Source organism: Panthera pardus, unplaced genomic scaffold, assembly GCF_024362965.1.
Source record: "Panthera pardus isolate Hobbes unplaced genomic scaffold, ASM2436296v1 HiC_scaffold_17, whole genome shotgun sequence".
NCBI lineage: Eukaryota > Metazoa > Chordata > Mammalia > Carnivora > Felidae > Panthera > Panthera pardus.
In genome coordinates this window covers 136,917,463-136,936,676 of record NW_026526732.1, presented here as the reverse complement: position 1 = coordinate 136,936,676, position 19,214 = coordinate 136,917,463, and the positions used below count along the sequence as shown (strand labels likewise).

The following is a 19,214-nucleotide window of genomic DNA, read 5'->3' as shown; positions in this document are numbered from 1 at the left end:
TGAACTATGCCTTATTTAACTCTATAATCTCAGCACTAACACAGAGCTTAATACATAATCAGCATTTAGTAAATGCTGATAGAATGAACAAATGAAAAATTCCGTATTTTAAGATAATGCTATATATAAAATTGTTGTAAAAATAGGTTCTGACTTCTAGTTTCCAATCTGACATGTAAACAGGTTGGAAGGTGTCACTCCCTTCCCTCAAGATAAGAAAAAAGCTAAACAAACTGAAAATCAACCCACTCTTCTTAAATCATCAGAGAATCGAGGTCACAGGGCAAACCAGTGTGGTAAACACTGGTGGAGACAGAAAAAGGAATGCAAAGAGTTACAGTTTACCAGAAGCAGAACCCACAACTGGAACCAGGTAGGAACACTTAAAGGGTAGGTATTCGTTAATTTCTAAAGGTTAAGCATGGACTAGCAAGAGAGATAGAAACTTAAGGTAGCCCAGTCTCAGTGAGAGGCCCTACACACTGCTGTGTTTTACCTTCCAGAAACACACCATGTTCTCACGGTAAATATCAAGGAAAACTCCCCTTCAGCAGGGAAAGGGGAAAGTAAGCATTTTGAAAAAGCTCCAGGGTTCTGCTGAACAAAAGCCCTTCAAGGAACAATTTACCAAAATCTAACCAACTTGCATTACATCAAAGACTGACTGCCCTACAGAAAGGAAAACACTCAACTCCAGCACCCACTAGTCTTTGGAATGAGAGAAGGGAAATATACAACTCCAGCTTCATCTAGCCTTGCACGTGAGGAAACAAAAATATTCATGCCCTGCACCTCTGGTCTTCTGATTCAACCCACTGTAAGGTGAGGGGAGAGGAGAATAAGAGAAGCACTTATGAAAGTCACAGGCTCACTAAAAGACTAAAAACTAATCATAGGATTATATTCCACTTCCCCTTCTCCCACACCTACTACCACATCAATCAGCTTCTTCCCTAGGAGTAGAGCTGAAAGACCTACAAGCCTCAGAATCTACTGAAGAAGGAGTCTCAAAGGAAACCCAATGACAAAGAGAGAAACAAAAACAGGGATACTAGAGAAATTTTTGTCCCTGACACTATGGCCACAGGAACAGTACATAGGTAACTACTAGCCAGATAAACATAAAAACTTCACACTGAAGGCCTACCTATTTCTTTTACCAGATATATTACATCTGACTTTCAACAAAAAATTACAAGACATGCTAATTAGGCAAAACATCAATTTGAAGAGATACAGTAAGAATCAGAACTAAACTCAGATATGGCAGCAATTTCAAAATCAGACTAAAATTTACAATAACTATGACTAGCATAAGGGCTCTAATGGAACGAGTGGACATCAAGTGAGAACATGGGTAGTATAAGCAAAGAGATGAAAATACTAAGAAAAAAATAAAGAAGGGGCGCCTGGGTGGCTCAGTCGGTTGAGCATCAGACTTTGGCTCTGGTCACGATCTCACAGTCCGTGAGTTCGAGCCCCACGTCGGGCTCTGTGCTGACAGCTCGGAGCCTGGACCCTGCTTCAGATTCTGTGTCTCCCTCTCTCTCTGACCCTCCCCCATTCATGCTCTGTCTCTCTCTGTCTCAAAAATCAATAAACATTAAAAAAAAATTTTTAAATAAAAAAAATTTTTTACAAAGAAAAAAAGCTAAAAAAAAAAAAAAAAATCAAGCCACTCTAAAAAAAAAAAAAAGGGGGAATGGGCTCATCAGTAGACTGAACATGGTATAGGAAAGAATCACAGAGCCTGAAGATATGTCAATAAAATTCCAAAACTGAAAGGTGAAAAGAAAAATTTAAAAAGAATTTTCAAGAACTGTGAGAAAATTACCCAAAAAGTAACATATATGTAATAGTTAAGATCAAAAGGAGAAGAAAGAGGAAAAGGAAATAAATATTTGAGGGGCATCTAGGTGGCTCACCCAGGCATCCGACTCTTGGTTTTGACTTGGGTCGTGATCTCACAGTTCATAAGTTCAAGCCCCATATCAGGCTCTGTGCTGACAATGCAGAATCTGCTTGGGACTCTCTCTCCATCTCTCTCTGCCCCTCCCCTACTCATGCTCTATCTCTCTCTCAAAATAAATAAGTAAACTTTAAAAAAAGAAATGTTTAAAGTAAAAATGTTTGGGAATTTTCCAAAATTAGGAACAGGCACCAAACCACAGATTCAGGAAGTGCACAGAAAACCAAGAAAGATAAATACCAAAATATTGACACCTAAGCATATCATATTCAAAGTGTAGAAAAACAAATAAAAAGTCTTGAAAGCAGCCAGAAAAATAAACACACACACACACACATAAAAAACAAAAACCGTATCTACAGGTCAAAGTAAGAATCACATTGGACTTCTCATCAGAAACTATGCAAGCAAGAAAAGAGATATAATATAAAATATTTTAAGTGTTGAAAGAAAAATAAAACAACTTAGAATTCTAGGTCCAGTAAAATGATTCTTCAAAAGTGGAGAAATAAAATTCTCTCTCTCCCTCTCTCTCCCTGTCTCTCTCTCTCTCTCTCTCTCTCTCTCTCTCTCACACACACACACACACACACACAAGGGAATTCATTACAAGTACTGCCTTGTAAAAAATGTTAAAAGAAATTCTTCGAAGAGTAAGAAAAGAGATGTCAGAAACACAGATGTGTGTTTGTCTCTTGAAAAAGGGTCAATTATCAGACAAGGAATAAATAAAGTTAAATTTTTATTTTATCTATTATTAATTGATCTAACAAGTAACAGCCTGTTCAAAATAATACCAGCAACCATATACTCAATGATTATAACTTATAGCTAAGTGAAATGAATGACACCAAGGCATTACCAATGGTTTGTAAAGGAGGGCACTCTTTTATAGGATACTTGGCAGTACCTATTAAGTCATATAGTGTTATTTCACATTGGAGTTGGATTAGTTTTAATCCAGCACTAAGTGGATATTCTAAGTGTATATTCTAAACTGTAGAGTAACCACTAAAAAAAGTTTTTAAAAAAAGGAAAAAAAAAGTTTAACATGTTAAGGGAGGAAAGAAAATACAATGATACAAAATGATCAATTAACACCAGGAAAAAAATTAAAGAGTGGAAAACCCCTCCTCAAAAAAGAAACAAAGAACAAGGGCCATGATGGACAATAGCAACAATTATGGTATATATTAATCCAACTAAATCAATAAATAATGGGTCAAAAAAAGTCTCGAGAAGTTTAAAAATATTTCAAACTAAATGAAAATAAAACCCATCAAAATTTGTGGATACAGAAAAAGTGTTTAGAGAGAGACTGATAGCACTGTATGCATACATATATCAGAAATGAAGAAAGATCTAAAATCAATAATCTAAGTTTCCACTATAGGAAAATAGATAAAGGACAAATTAAACTCAAAGTAGGCAGGAGAAAATAAACTTTCAAACCAAAATTAAAGCAATTGAAAATGGGAAATTAATAGGAGTGATGAAACCAAAAGCTAGTTCTTTGAAAAATATAAACTTATAAACCTCTAGCCAGATTAAAAAAAAAAAAAAAAAAGAAGATACAAATTACATGAGTGAAAGAGGGGACATTACTACTTATCCCAAGGACATTTAAAAGAATAACAAAGGACTACCATGAACAACTCCATGTCCCAAATTTGGAAACACAGATAAATGGACGAATTCCTTGAAAGACACAAGCTACCAAAACTTACATAAGGAGAAGTAGATAATCTGATTTAGTCTATACCTATTTTCAGAATTGAATAAATAATTATGAACCCTCCGAAACAGAAAGCACCAGGTCAAGATGGCTTCACCGGTGAATTCTAGCAAATGTTTAAGGAAGAAATTCTCCACAATTCTCAACAATTCTCAACAATCTAATCCAGAGAGAACCCTTCCTAACTCATTCTATGAGGTTAGCATAAGTCTAATACCAAAATCAGACAAAGACAGTACAAGTAAGGAAAAATACAAAATAGTATCTTCCATGAACACAGATGCAAAAAATCTGCCACAAATCAAATCCAATAATGTATAAAATCAAATCAAATCCAATAATGTATAAAAAAGAATTACACACCATGATGAAATAGGATTTATTCTAGGTATTAAAGATTCACTCAACATTTGAAAATCAACTGGTATTATCCAACCCATCAACAGGCTAAAGAAAAAAGACCATATGCTCCTTTCAATGTATACGGAAAAAACACTGACACAATTCAACACCACTCATGGTAAAAATTCTCATCAGACTAGAAACAGAGGGGAGCCTCCTCAACTTGGTAAAGAACACTGGCAAAAAACCTACAGCTAACGTCCTACCTAATGGTAACTAGATGCTTTCCTAGTAAAATGGTTACCTAATGGTAACTAGATGCTTTCCTAGTAAAATCAGTAACAAGGCAAGGATATTCTCTTTCACCATCCCTATTCCACACCATACTGGAAGTTACAGCTGATGCAATAAGCCAAGGAAAGAAAATAACAGGTATAAAGATTGGAAAGAAAGAAATAAAACTGTCCTTGCTCACAGATGACATGAATGTCTATACAGAAAATCATAAAGAATCAACAAAATGCTCCTGGAAATAATTGCTAATTAGCAGCAAGGCCTTAGAATATAAGATCAATATATGAAAACCAATTACTTTCCTAAACACCAGCAATCAAGCATTGGAATTTGAAACCTGAGACATTATATTGGCATAAAAATGAATATTTGGCTATTAATCTAACAAAATACACAGAAGATCCATATGAGGTACACTAGAAAACTCTATGAATAAGATGAAAGAAGACCAGAAGATCTAGATAAAGGTTCTCACTGACAGGAAGAAAACACTGTTAAGATGTCAGTTTTCTCCAAATGGATGTAACCATTCAATGCAATCCCAGTGAAAATCCCAACAAGTTATTTTATGAATACCACCAACAAACTGATATCCTATTACTATAACATAATAAAGCTATACTAATCCAGCCAGTGTGGTACTAGCAAAAGAGCAGACCTCTAAATCAATGGAACAGAACAGGGAGTCCAGAAACAGACCCACACAAATACAGGCAACTGATCTTTGTCAACGGCATGAACCACTGCTGGAGTAAGTTACCTTTTTTTTTTTTTTTTATTTAAAAAATTTTTAATGTTTATCATTTTTGAAAGAGACAGAGAGAGAATGCGCGCACAGAGCAGGGTAGGGGCAGAGAGAGAGGGAGACACAGAATCCGAAGCAGGCTCCAGGCTCTGAGCTGTCAGTACAGAGCCCAACGCGGGGCTCAAACTCATGAACTGCGAGATCATGACCTGAGCTGAAGTCGGACACTTCACCAACTGAGCCACCCAGGCACCCCTGGAAATAACTAACTTTCTAAATGTAAGAGAAATTAATCTAACACCTCAAGTGTCCACCAACAAATACAAGTATAAAGACTTCTTAACTGAATAAACAATAATAAAGTAAAAACAGGGCAAATATCTGGACACCACCCAAAGAAGATATATCGATGCCAATAAGCACATGAAAAGACACTGATCATCATTTATGGTTGAGGTACTGCAATATTAAAACAATGAGGAGGTATCATTACATATCTGTTAGAATGGCTAAAAGCCAAAAGAGTGAGAACAGCAAATGCTGACGACAATGTGGAGCGACAGGAGCTCTCATTCATTACTGGCATGCATCCTAAATGATACCGCCACTTTGGACAACAGTTTGCCAATCTCTTACCAAGTCAGACATAGCCTTAAGCCATAACCATCTTCCTAAGTATTTACCCAAATGAGTTGAAAACTTATGTCTACACAAAAACCTGTACTTGCATTCATAGCAGCTTCATTCAGGATTGACAGAAAGTGGAAGCAACCAAGATGTCCTTCAATAGTTGAATGAATAAACAAACCATTGTACATTCATACAATGAAATATTATTCAGTAAAAAAGTAAAAAGTAATTAGTGATGAAACCACAAAAAAGAAATTAGCTATCAGGCTACAAAAAAGACATGGAACCTGAAATGAATATTGTTAAGTGAAAGAATCCTGTCTGAAAAGACTACATTCTGTATGATTCCAACTATATGACATGCTGAAAAAGACAATACTATCAAGACAATAAAAAGATCAACATCTAAACTGGTTAAGATGCTAAATTTTATGTTATGTGTATATAATCAAAATGCCACAAGGATTTTTAGGGAAACTATTCTGTAGGATACTATAATATGGATGATATGCATAAAATCATATATTTGATAAAACCTGTAACTACACAACATAAAGAATGACCTCTAGTTGGGCCTGGGTGGCTTAGTTGGTTAGCTTCCGACTCTTGGTTTGGCTCAGGTCATGATCTCACAGTTTGTGAGTTTAAGCCCCGCATTGGGTTCTGCACTGCCTCTCTCTCGGTCTCTGCCCCTACCTACCCTGCTCGTACTCTCTCTCTCACTCTCTCAAATAAATAACTTTAAAAAAAAAAAAAAATGACCTCTAGGGGTTCCTGGATGGCTCAGTCAGTTAAGCAGCCAACCTTTGATTTCTGCTCAGGTCTTGACCGCATGGTTCCTGAGTTCGAGTCCTACGTAGGGCCCCTGTGTCAGGCTCCAAGCTGGTAGTGCAGAGGCTGCTTAGGACTTTTTCTCTCTCCCTCTCTCTCTGCCCCTTCCTGCTCGTGCTCGTGCTCGCTCTCTCTCTCTCAAAATAAATGAATAAACCTAAAAAAAAAAAAAAAAATGACCTCTAACGTAAACTACTGACTTTACTTAACAAATACGTACCAATCAATATCAGTTCACCAATTGTAACAAACAGGGTACCAATGCAAGACATTAATGATAGGGGAAACAGGGCTTTGGAGGAGGAAAGGGGATGTATGGAAACTCTGTGCTGTGAAATTTTCCTGTGAAATTGAAACTGCTCTAAAGAAAAAGCCTATTAATTTTTTTAAATAGCTCTTTTGACATTTTTCAATATTAAACTTTATGAAGATTTCATGCAGAAAATGACTACATAGGAATGCTGCCACACGTATCAATTACACTGAATAATCTGTCAATTATATCAAAAACATGCAATCTTCAGGACTCATTTTTTTTAAAGGATAGCTAAAAGACAAAAGTGCTAGAGATTTAAAATAGTACAAAGAGCAAAACATAATAATTAAGTCTGTATTTAACCATATCATTTTTAGGTCAGGTTTTATTCTTCAAAAGTTAATTTTCCTAATAAGTGAATATTATCATTTTAAATGCCAAAACTCTCTTTTAGATGAAAATATTCCCTACATAAATATTAAGTATTTCTTTATTTTTTAAACAAAGTATGCTTAATAAAATGTTCCTCCTGTCTACTAGTTTAATAAATTGTTGTAACACAGTGATACCATTTAATTTTTTAAGTTTATTTATTTATTTATTGAAAGAGAGAGAAGAGAAAGAGAAAGAGAAAGAGAAAGAGAAAGAGAAAGAGAAAGAGAAAGAGAAAGAGAAAAAGAAAGAGAAAGAGAGAGAGAGAGAGAGAGAGCCAGCCAGCAGGGGAAGAGTAGAGAGAGAGAAAGGGGGAGAAAATCTCAAGCAGGCTCCATGCTGTCAGCACAAAGCCCGATGTGGGGCTCAAACTCAACAACTATGAGATTGTGACCTGAGCCAAAGTAAAGAGTCAGACGCTTAACCAACTGAGCCACCCAGGTGCCCCCACAGTGATACCTTTTAAAGTCTACTAAGGTAGGGGCGCCTGGGTGGCTCAGTCCGTTAAATGCCCGACTCTTGATTTCAGCTCAGGTCGTGATCTCATGCTTCATGAGATCAAGCCCAGCACTGGGCTCTGTGCTGACATCACAGAGCCTGCTTGGGATTCTCTCTCTCCCTCTCTCTCTCTCTCTCTCTCCCCCTCTCTCTCTCTCTCTCTCTGCCCTTCCCCTGCTCTCTCTCTCAAAATAAATAAATGAACATTCAAACAATAAAATAAAATCTATTAAGGGAGACAGAACAGTGTGAACTCACATTAATGACCCTGAATGATGCTTTTTGAGTGTCCGTATATCAGTATTTTTATGTTTCACTTGCAGACAGACTATTCTTATTACCTACAATGATTTATGTGTCTCTTTTGTAATTAAGTATTGGAGAAAGGGGAGAAGTATAAAAACAACCATGTTAAAACTTTATCATAAATGAGGGCAGACAATGACCAGAGCTTATAAGGGAGAAATAAAAGTAGAAGACTGCTACTTTGTGATGAAAATACATGAGATTTACATAATAATAATTTTTCAACTGTCTGATCTTTAGCTATGTGTGCAATAACTGGAATTGCTTAAAATGCTCATGGATAAAATAAGGTGTTCAATAATATAAACTTTTGCTTAAAGCGATCTCATTTACATATTGTGCAATTATTTAAAACCTAAAATATTAATACACTACAGGTCTCAAATTCAGATCGCAATATGGGTTCCTATGCTCCTTACCAATTTTAAAAACTGGTACTTTTCCTGTTCAGTTACAACCAGCAGCAGCAGCCACTAAGTAACACTCAGCATAGCTAATGTAGATGAATCCTCAGAAACCTAATTTACTTTGGATATTTATGTCCAATGATGGATGCAATGAATTTCTGGAGATTAGTACCAAAAATAATTAATTCCTTATTCTACTCAGATTTAAACTCAAATATAAATGGAAAAGAGGGAAAACAGCTCATCACAATCACTAATCAAATTTCTTCACATCTTTCTTATTAGTAAAAATTAACTAGGTAAATTAAATATTGAGATTTATGATACTGTGGGGGTAGTCTATAATGAAGATTTATTTGGATTCCAACCTTATCCCTAAAAGGATCTCAGGGTACCTTATAAAACTATTTACAATACATAATAATTACATGATCAAGATGAAAACGCACCGTTCGATTCAACACGATTCAGAAGACCCATACATGTAATCTTTAACATAAGAAACTAAAAACAAAAAACAAAGACAGATTTTGCAAATACTTTAAGAATTCATTGCAATAAGTAAACTAAAAGTTTGATCCTTATTTCAAACTCTTCTTGCCTGTTCTACAAAAGAGGCTATCCACTGGCAACAAATTTCTGTATCTACAGTATAGGTGGCAGGAGTTAACAAACTGTGGCAGGCCAGCTGCCTGTTTATGTATACAAAGTTTTACTGGAACACAGCCATGGACATTCATTTACGTACTGTCTAACTTACTTATTGTCTGCTTTCAGACTACAATGGCACAGTTAAGCAGTAGACAGAAACCCTATGGCCTACAAAGCCAAAACTACATTCTATCTGGCCCTCTACAGAACAAATGGATAGACCCCTGATGGATGTTAACTAGTATAACACAGATTCAGGATTGATAATTTGCATATAGAGATAACAGGCTTCTGCTCATTAAAATACTTTTTGACAGGGATAACTTAATAAAGTTAAAAGCAGTAGCACAATTCAGTAATATGTTTTTAACATGACTGTATTTTTAAAGTACTTTTGTATATTTTAGAAGCATCCACTTAAGAATAAACAAATGACACGGTAATAACGGTGCCTGTTTTAATCCTCTAAGAATCTCTGGCTTATTAGTCTAGACTTGCAGTACTGTAATACAAATGTAAAATTTCAAAAGTTGGTACTTTTAGAATGCCATTTCCAATTTATCTTTTCTATGTATAAATTTGTGAAAATTGTGTTGATGAACAGCATTTAAGTATAAAAAAAAAACTATGAACTAAAATCTAAAATTGTTTGTATAGCCCAGGCTATTTATACTGATTTATTTTTTAAAACTGACTATACAAACAAATAAAATTTCCTCAGATCTCTCTTTGATTTCAGCATGAAACCAATCCCCATACACCTTTTCCACAAAATGCTTCACCTTTCAGAACTCACTATTTAAGTTGATAAATAGTAAAACGAATGCCTATATACTCCTTGCCTGGATTCATTAATTGTCAACGTTCTGCCATGTTTGTTTCACGTTATTTTCTTGTATCTGACTTCCTGAAACTAATTCATCATGCACCTCCTTTAAGAATAAGGATATTTTCCTATGTATGTGTAATAATATTATCACCCTTGATAAATATTCCAGAGTGTATCAATATTCAGGCCATTTTCAAGTTTCCTCAAGTATCCTGCAAAAGGCTTATAAAGCTCTTTTAAAATCTAGCATCCAATCAGGATCCACATCCATGACCAATTCCTGAGAAGCAAGGGCCAAATTTTTCTTTAAACAATCTTTCTGTGTATCCTATGTGCTTTGTTCTATAAATCTGTTCTCTGGAGAAGCTGCAGACCACAATTTCCCTGGTACCTCCCTGCCAGAACCATGCAGCAACGAAAGGGTATCACGATAATAGGGACAGGAAACTGAGTTTCCAATTATCTTGGTAGATTCTGTTTTCCCTATGAAAATATCTAGAATGAAACTGTGATCTTATCTTAGCTGGTTACAACTTTTAAATACACCTAATCAACATTCAGTGATCATCAAGTCAAAAGTCTTATGACTAATTATACTGCCAGGACTCAAGAACTGTCAATTTTATCACTACTAATAAGAATTATGAGTAATTACCCAAATATATCATTTTATAAAAAGCAACAACATTTTATAAAAGGTTAAAGAGTGCTCTTACTGAAAAAGCCAGTTTCAGAAGACTAAATGTCCTGTTTTGTAAATCTATAGTCAATTTTATATAGTTTACTAAAATGAATCAAGTTTTAATCATCCCATAAAGACTGGATAGTTTGCATATTACGCCTACGCATTTAGAAGTTGACTGGTTTGGCAATCTGTCTCAGTGCTTTCAAGCTTTTACTAAAGTGTAACACGTTTTGAACAATGCTTTATTATATCAATATTATAAAAATGTGTACTTCTGAGTAACAAGAACCACAAATTTTTTCTATTAATATAATAGAGTATATGAATATTTTCACCTTTTCTAATTTATTTAATCTTAAATTCAAATTGGAGCAATTTTTGACTACTAAACTTTCTGGGAAATTGAGATTTCCAATGGGAATACTGTCAAAATTTATAAAAACAAAAAAACCAGAGTTCTAAGTGATTCATTTTCAATACATTTCCTATATTGTTAATTATGGTTGAACTCAGAGTACTTTCCAGTGTAAATTACACGCAAGGCTTAACAAAGTATAGATCTAAATCTACAATCGCCTTTACTGAAACCAATGAAACATCTATACACAGCAATGAAATTGGCATGCAAAGAAAAGAACTGTCAAGACATGTATCCCTAAAAATAAGCCTACAATAACTATTTTAAAGGCTGTGTGTGGTCTCACCCATATATTTTGGCAAGATGCACTTTCTCCAACCGCAGCTAGATTCATCCAAAAGCAGTGGCACTGGAGAGCCTCTGTCTCACCTGTCAAAATTGAAGAACGTTGTTCCAAAGACCACCATGCGTCCATGGAGAAAAGCCACAGCACTACAGCTGTTATTGATAAGCAGTCTCTAAAGGAGAAAAGACTTCAAACAATTAAGCAAATCATCCTTAGAGATACAGACAGACAATATATTCATGTTTAGATGATGAGATGACAAATACCATGCCAGGTATGAAACGATTTCATACACTGGAATACCAACAGAGGATCTTTCATAAGTAACATTAGCTTTATAGTCTTTTCTATTCTCTCTCTGATAAAATTTCTATACATTATCAATTCAAAACCTCTATTATGTTCCCTTATTCAAATCTCATGAAACCTCCTTTATAAAACCTCAAAATTCATCCAAATTACTAAGGTCCTAAATCCATTAAAATTGCTAAAGTCTGACACCTAAGAGCACAGAAGATTAAGATTTATAAACAGAAACCCTAAGTATACTGAAATCTCACTTTTAAAAAATATATCCTCAATCTTTTTCAACCACATTATAAAAGCAGTTTACATTTTTGCTTTGAACTAACCTCCCGACAGTAAAGCATATGGATCGATCAGGTAAGCTATAGGCAGGTTAACAAAAATAAAAAGAAACAGCAAGGAAAACAATTACTTTGAAAAGAAATATGCCTCAGTGGACACTTCAACTCCAGTTTAAGCCCCAATTCAGACCTGGCAATAAAAAAAAACAACTTAAAACAAAATGTAAAGAAATACACACCTGGCTGGATAAAAAGCTTAAATAATCATGATGAATATCTCATAATTAACTTATTTTCCTACTAGATCATTATATCCTTTAACCCTTTTTAGTACTGCAAAAACTCAATTGAAAAAGAAGGCAGGCACCTTTTTGTGCCTTTTTCAGTTAATACCCAAAAGGTTCTCTTCAAAGACGGTTTCACCTACAACCAAGTCTCATAGCACAAAGGCAAAGTTACCAGAGGGCTCCAATGTATTATATGATGTCCCACAGGTTCATTTACTATATTCTCCAAGTACAAAGGTTCCAAAGAGATTAGTTTCACTTTTCCCTATATTTAGTACATTAAACTAGTATAGTTGGAGTATTATTTTTCTTTGGTTTTGTCAGTAGCATGTTTGATATAAATTTTATTAAGTGGTAGTATATGTAACATTGCATTGTGGGTAGTAGTTTCCTGCTTTAGCCTAGCCACATCCTCAGCTGTCATATGAGCATATTTCCCATATTTTCTGCAAGTTCTCGCCTTTTTTTCTTCTTAGAAAAATGACAGCATTAGAAGATGAATTGTTCTAATAATTATAAGAAATGATTTATATAACTGTATTAAACAAGTATGGACCACTCTGTACTTCAAAGAACAACCGGGGGGGGGGGGGCAGGGAGGACGTAATACTCATAATTAAAGTGTTAAAGTCATGTGAAACAATGTGTTACAAGTAAATTAACACAGAGAAAAAAATTAAAAACTATTAAAACAAGGAAAATCTCTAATCAGATGCCAATATCATCTAACAAATGAGGTGAACCATATCAGGATATAACAATGCTTTGCCTTGAACGTTAGGGGCTTCAAACCTACCAGGTATTCATTAGTGAGGATTAATGTCAGTATCCCCTCCAAGAACTTTAAGAAACTACTTTGAGACTTTATAGAAATGCCAAAACAGAAAAAGAGAAACCAAAAAAAGGCCTGGAGGAGAGAGGGAAGAAAGAAGGGGGAAAGAGGGAGAAAGTGAGGGGGGGGGGCAGCAAAGGGGGCTAGAGGGAGAGAGAAAGCTTAAGATTTTCTCTTTTGGCATCCAATTTCTACATAATCTCACATTGAGACAGATAGCTGCTACTACTAACCAAATGAAGCTGTTCAAACAATTATGGACATGGTGGTACTTTGGGTTTTTACAGAATTTAATTAAAACAAACTGAGGAGAAAAAAAAAAAAAAACCAGAAGAAATACTCTCATTACAAAAAGTACCACAAAATAACACCCTGTACAAACACACAAAACCATACATGTGCATGCAGTTGTATACATGAACATATACCCCACTAAAGTAAGTGGAATTAACCTCTCATCACCATGATTGAAAATATTAGTAAAATTATACATATCTTACTAATATAAAATTTTTTCAAATTATCAATATAAGGCCCAATAAATGTTATGTAAAGTTAAACAGTTACACATCAAATCCAAAAAACATTGTCAAAAAATACCAAGTTGAAAGAAGAGAGTAAGAAAGTTCATTTTACTAAAAACCACACAATCAGGGAAAACATTTTAAGCCAAATCAGTATTTCTACAATTTATAAAATTCCAACATCAAACCATTTGCTCCTATTGTTTTCAATTAAAAGAAAAATAGAAGAGTAGCAAATAGAAGTATAAAACAATTTAAAAAAACAAACAGAAATGAGCACACGATTGATACAGATAAAATTACTGCATTCAAATAGGATCATTAGTTCAGAAAATAAAAAATAATTCAAAAGGTAGCCATAAAGATATATGTAGCATTTAAAACACTTTTTAGTATATAATATAAAAAGTTCAACCAATGTTGACAAATTTATTAAATACAAAATAATGGGGAAGCAAGATAATTGCTTTACTTTTCATTTCCGTGGCATTAAAGTACGTAATTTATACAGCCGACCTAAACTTGTCACTTACTACAACACAGCAAATACTAACATATCCCCAAAAAGGATGTAGTTTTGAGGGTCTATGGTTTCCATCTCTAAGTTTAAGCATAGTATAAATGTATAATCAAGAGGTTTATTTGCAGTAGCTTTTCTGAGTCAGTCTCTTCATCACAGGTAATATTATTTCTAAGGAAACAAACTATCAATTATCAAACGTGTACCAGTTATCACTGTTGTTTTAAAATTTTTACCACAAAGTAATATTTGCTGCAAACAGGATGTATTTTCAATTTAGAAAAAAAAAATGTGTGGATGATGAATATACAAACTTTAAAGCACATGACTTCTCCTGCCAGAAGAAGGGCCTCACAGGGAAAGAAAGGGCATAATCAACAATATCTAGGAAACTCTTATGCAGTAAGAGTAATCACTCTGACCAAAAAATTACGTACAGGACAGTTACCTGCAAAAAGATAGCAGGCAGTTAATAGACACACAGATGTAAAAATTATCCAAATACATATTAGTCAATTTGGAGGGCCAAAGTATGCTCAATAAAAAAAAATTATTTTAAGGGGCAAATATTTAGCAAAGAGTTGGGTCGTACGATGTCAAAGAATCCTTATGCAGAAACGAAAACTTCATTCTAAAAGAAGAAAAGCATTGACTTACCACACTACCTAAGTTTTCTCAATTTCCTCATTCTGCTATTGTATGTACATATGGTACTATATACAAATCCCTCCTTTAGCTTACTCTAGAAATTAATTCGATATAGATCATACTGGTACACCTTATCTACGAAAAAGAAAACTGAGTAGCTTGCATGTTAAATGAAAGGTTTTACTTTTCAATGTAAAACCTGTTTACACACCCCGTGAGGCAAAATAAAGCTATATTTAAAATAAGACACTAAAATGTGTTTTTGGTTTTCTATCACTGAAAGTTTATTATGAGAAAGTTCTGGACATCTGAATCATAAAAGATTAAAGCCATGCTCATGTCTTCCTAGTATATTTTGGGCAAATGAATTTTTGTTAAAGAAACTTATGAATGTACTTGGACATTTATCTAATAAAAACCAATAGCAGATAATAAACTGTGCTAGGAAGACCATAAGCAGGAGTATTTTTGGCTGTAACAACACCTCCTTGGTGTTTTCCAGCCCTAACCCCTTTATAAACCCCAAATAATGTTTTGTAATTCGCTGTCTCCGCCCACCCTCCCAGCCATTTACTTCACGACACTCCTAGTTACTATCACACTAGGAAGAAGTCTAACATGCAAATTCAGAGTGGCGTGGATAAATGGCAAAAAAAAAAAAAAAAAAAAAAAAAAAGCCTAGAAAATTGGTCTGTTCGGCTTTATAATTTTTGTTGAAAAATACCCCATCGCTCCCAACTGATGAAAACAGGAAGCTCTATTCATAAATATGAAATTCTCTGCCTATGATATATAATCATCCTAATAAGAAAATGAGTTCTATACATACTTGTCCAAAGGGGCAAAAAAGGAGATAGTTTCCCAAAGATGTTTCCAATTTTCTTCTGAATCAGAATTAGCAAATCGAGACGACTAACATACTCTGTCTGTGTGCATTATTCCTTACTACACACAGCATTTTGTAATTTATTTCAAAGCTTCCATTATAAACAAAAAATACAGCTTCTGTTAACCCACTCCATTCTGAGCTTATAAAGTCAATAACATTGAACAATCTAAGTTACAACATAAGAATTTTACTTTATAGATGTATATGTAAGATTTGCTGTCAAAGGCTCTGTTAAAGTTAACATCCAAATAAACTATCCAAAGAATGATATAAAATGAATATATTTCTTTGAAAATTAAAAATTACAAGCATAAAAAAACACTAAGATTCATCCAATAAAGTACGTTACAATTACTGCCATTCATTTTTTGTAAGATCCTCAAACTGGTATTGAGATACAAAAGATACTGATTACACTTAATACGAAAGATACTAACCAAGTTTAATCTTTATGGTAGGAGCCGGCATCTAATATTGATCATACATTAGCTAGAGAGACATGATTTAGTATTTGTAAAGGAATCTCAAGACTAACACTTTCATGACAGCCAATTACAGTCAAGCCCGGCAAGCAGTTTGCAACCAGACCTTAAGAAAGGTAAACTTTTTTACAATGAGTTACAGATTCACAAGTTTAAAAAGACAAGAAAAAGAAAAACAGAAGGACTCCAATCACCCAGCAAATATGAAGCAGACCCCAGAATGTGATACAATCCAAAGATGTAAATTATTGTAAATCATCACTGTTGTTCAGAATTTCACACAGCCTCTTGAGCCAATTTTGTTCTTTTCCACAGACACAATAATGAACTAAATAAAAGGAGGCAAAAGAGAAAAAAAAAAAAAAAGTGGGGGTAGGGGAACAGAAAGGAAAACCTTAACTGCAGAGTTCAGCTCTACAAATGCTTAACCTTACAGGAGTTTGGGCTCCTTCAGCATTTGTATTCTATCCAAATCCTCATGAGTCACAAAAATTAAAAAGCTATATCCTTCTGGATGCCAGGAAGGGCCTTACCACAAGCCTTTTGTCAGGGAGAGAGAGGGAGACAGTGAGAGAGAGAGAGAGAGAGAGAGAGAGCAAGAGCAAGGGGGGAAAAGCCACAGTGGTAGGCAGTCCCACTTCACTTGGAGTACTGTGAGGTCACAAACCACATGATTCTGTCTCTCCAGTAATAGTGCTTGCAAAAAAAAGGAGTTTTAAAGCTTTTGCTTTTTTGGATTGTGTGAATGCTTCATTCGCCTCACAAACAACCACAGAACCACAAGTGCGGTGCAAACTTTCTCCAGGAGGACAGCAAGAAGTCTCTGGTTTTTAAATGGTTAATCTCCGCAGGTCACTACCAGCCACCGAGACCAACAGAGTCAGTGAGTGCTCTCTAACCACAGTCTATGCAGTAATAGTAGGTCCTTCAAATATTTGCTCATTCTTTTTGTTTTGTTTCCTTGCTTTTCACATGTTACCAGCTACATAATTTCTTGACAGAAAAAAATAAATAGAAAGTCTATGTACTCCAGGCATACTGTAAAACTAAAACAAGGTTTGGGTATGGTTTGTATTTTCAGTTTAAGGCTGCAAGCAGAATTTACAACAGAGGGTACAAGTTCTGTCTGAAAAAAAAAGGAGGGACTATGGCATCAAACAGCCTCTTCAGCACAGTGACACCATGTCAGCAAAACTTCTTTTGGGGTAAGTGTTATCATGTTTTAAAATCCTGTAAGAGATGAACCTGTTAAACAAAAAGGTATGCTTCTTGGATAAACTGCTAGCTTTTCCGGGTAACGTACTATATTAAAGATTATGATAATAATGTTATTTTGCTGCACTAAAAATTGAAAAAATGAAATTGCTGTACATGTTTGCATTTGGCATCTGTAACTTATCTACTTCTCGAAGGAATGACTGAAATAGAAAAAATTACATTATCTAACATTAGTCAAAATGTTTTCTAGAGTTGTAGAAATGAGGTGGTTAAAAACAGTGAAAGAAAGCTTAGTCTTCTCATTAACCCTCAGTGAAATACAATGAAACACTAAATTAATCAAAGTGTTATGAAGTATTCACCCTGGCAGCTCCCAATATTTGAGCAAACTTCAAAAAGGAAGCAATTTTACAAAATAACAGACCACAGAATTATCTCGACATTATGCTCTACCATTATGCTCCACTGCAGAAATAAACCTGCAGTAGTTTAACATTTTAACCAGCTCCACTAAAAGAAATCTATCTGTAAGCTTCCCCTGCATCGTACGATAGGTGCACAAGTTTGTTTCTACACAACTTCGTATAATTGAAGCATATATTCCTATATAAAATTATAAGCATGTAATAGCCATTTTCAAAAAATCTTTATAGTTACCCAGGACATCCAGGATATGAAATAGTTCACAGAACTGTAAGTTTAAAAACTTACACGCCATTATATTTTCTATATAATTTTAATTTTACATCTACACACTATTACCCATATGGAAAACTTGTTATAAACACACGGCAAGCACTGAAATGTCTAGGATTCTTTTAATCATATTCTTGGACCTACCAAAATGAATACCGTTTAGTCTCATGAAAAACAAAACTCTGCAAGGATACCCTGCATGATTTTAAAAAGCCATACCTATTAAATCATGCTGAACTTTCAAAGAAAACAGGCATAATATAGTCCCTTAATATTCGATTTCAAATTAATGTTGATACACAAAAGTAAACCACTTCAACATTCATCAGCTGACACAGTATTAGAGTAAAATATCTAAACACTTACAAGATTTTCTTTATGATGTCCAGCATTTTCCAACTACAAGGCAAGTTTATAAAAGTTTCTTTTATCCTTTAAAATCAATCCTTTTGCTCTGTATACCTGTATTAACTTTGCTTTATAACTTACAACTAACGATTGGAGTTTCCTTTACTCCTCCTACTTCACACATTTTAACTGGCTACCAGAGAGGATCAGTCTTAGTTTAGGTCAAAGAGAAATAATTAAACCTGAAGGAGAAAAAAGGTTTCTCTTTAAAAGGTAAGGAACGCAGTTTGTATTTTACAAAAAAAAAAAAAAAAAAGTAAAATTGCTGTAGTGACTCCCTCAATATAGTTGGAAGTGGGCCTCCTCAGTTACGACACATACAATATAATAATCGCAGATTATTTTTTTGAAATGTAATGGTAGGTAATAAACATTACTCCAAAATTTTCTGCATTCAGGAAGCAGAACATATATACAACTAGGCTACAGTACAGCCCCTATTATAATCACAGCTTACACATGGTAATTTTGCTGTTCCCCCACAAGAGATAAGGAAAAAAATGGTTAAAACTATTGTTATACGAAGGAATAACTTGAAACAGGCATCTCAAGCAGTTAACTTATGCTTCCACAATATTACTGTTTGAAAAACAATACATTTTTTCTAACCAGAAGGGGAACAGCACAAGTTTCAAGGACTACTTGAGCATTAAAAGCAAAGACATTAATCCTGTCACAAATAATACATTAAAATGCTCTTTATCCTATCATACGAGGGGTCTTATATTTCTGTGGCATCCTTAATAGCTATTTCTACAGTAGAATTTTCAAACCTTGCCCAAGTTTCTAAACCAGGCATAACAGTGAAC

General features: G+C 34.5%; 2 protein-coding genes across 17 annotated transcripts in view; one reads left to right on the top strand and one right to left on the bottom strand.

The window, feature by feature from the left end:
• The window catches only part of SUPT3H (SPT3 homolog, SAGA and STAGA complex component), a 543,233-nt gene that overhangs the window by 470,541 nt on the left and 53,478 nt on the right, over positions 1-19,214 (bottom strand). Inside the window, exon 2 of one of the 4 annotated variants that reach the window (XM_053904967.1) lies at positions 11,315-11,397. The exons of the other annotated variants lie outside the window; for them this stretch is intronic. The gene's annotated coding sequence lies outside the window, so the exon portion shown is untranslated. The remainder of the gene's footprint in view (positions 1-11,314; positions 11,398-19,214) is intronic. 4 annotated transcript variants of the gene reach the window in all.
• Positions 16,747-19,214, top strand: part of RUNX2 (RUNX family transcription factor 2) — a 326,738-nt gene continuing 324,270 nt past the window's right edge. For 3 of the 13 annotated variants that reach the window (XR_008423075.1, XM_019457310.2, XM_053904965.1), the window contains exons 1-2: positions 16,777-16,966; positions 17,165-17,288. Coding sequence is in view for 12 of the 13 variants with exons in the window: in XM_019457310.2 (XP_019312855.2) it covers positions 16,829-16,966; positions 17,165-17,288 (262 nt within the window). In the remaining variant the exon portion in view is untranslated. Of the gene's footprint in view, positions 16,967-17,164; positions 17,289-19,214 lie in introns of all 13 variants that reach the window. The other 10 variants (XM_053904964.1, XM_019457308.2, XM_053904963.1 and 7 more) reach the window with 8 other exon arrangements.